This window comes from Pteropus vampyrus, unplaced genomic scaffold, assembly GCF_000151845.1.
Source record: "Pteropus vampyrus isolate Shadow unplaced genomic scaffold, Pvam_2.0 Scaffold250, whole genome shotgun sequence".
Classification (NCBI taxonomy): domain Eukaryota; kingdom Metazoa; phylum Chordata; class Mammalia; order Chiroptera; family Pteropodidae; genus Pteropus; species Pteropus vampyrus.
The window spans coordinates 1,138,568-1,138,912 of record NW_011889031.1 but is presented as its reverse complement, the minus strand read 5'-3'; the positions used below and the strand labels follow the sequence as shown (position 1 = coordinate 1,138,912).

The following is a 345-nucleotide window of genomic DNA, read 5'->3' as shown; positions in this document are numbered from 1 at the left end:
GTGAGTGTGGGGCAGGACCTGGGCCAGAGGGAGGAGGAGCTGGAGGTGGGGACCCCCAGGTCTGAGGGAGGAGGGGCTGGGGGCCCGGACCCCCGGGTTTCAGGGAGGAGGGGCTGGGGGCCTAGAACTCCCGGTCTGAGGGAGGAGGGGCTGGGGGCCCAGACCCCCGGGTCTCAGGGAGGAGGGGCTAGGGGCCCGGACCCCCGGGTCTGAGGGAGGAGGGGCTGGGAAAGGCCGTCTGAGCCCCTCGCCACTTTCTGCCTTCAGGTCTCTTGGAGCTCAAGGCCCTGAAGCCAGGCGTAATTCAAGTCTTGGGAGTCAAGACGTCCAGATTCCTGTGCCAGA

At 68.4% G+C, this 345-nt stretch overlaps 1 protein-coding gene across 1 annotated transcript in view; it reads left to right on the top strand.

The window, feature by feature from the left end:
• The window catches only part of FGF21 (fibroblast growth factor 21), a 5,228-nt gene that overhangs the window by 1,551 nt on the left and 3,332 nt on the right, over nucleotides 1–345 (top strand). The window contains exon 2 of the mRNA XM_011374624.2: nucleotides 268–339. Coding sequence (XP_011372926.1) covers nucleotides 268–339 — 72 coding nt within the window. The remainder of the gene's footprint in view (nucleotides 1–267; nucleotides 340–345) is intronic.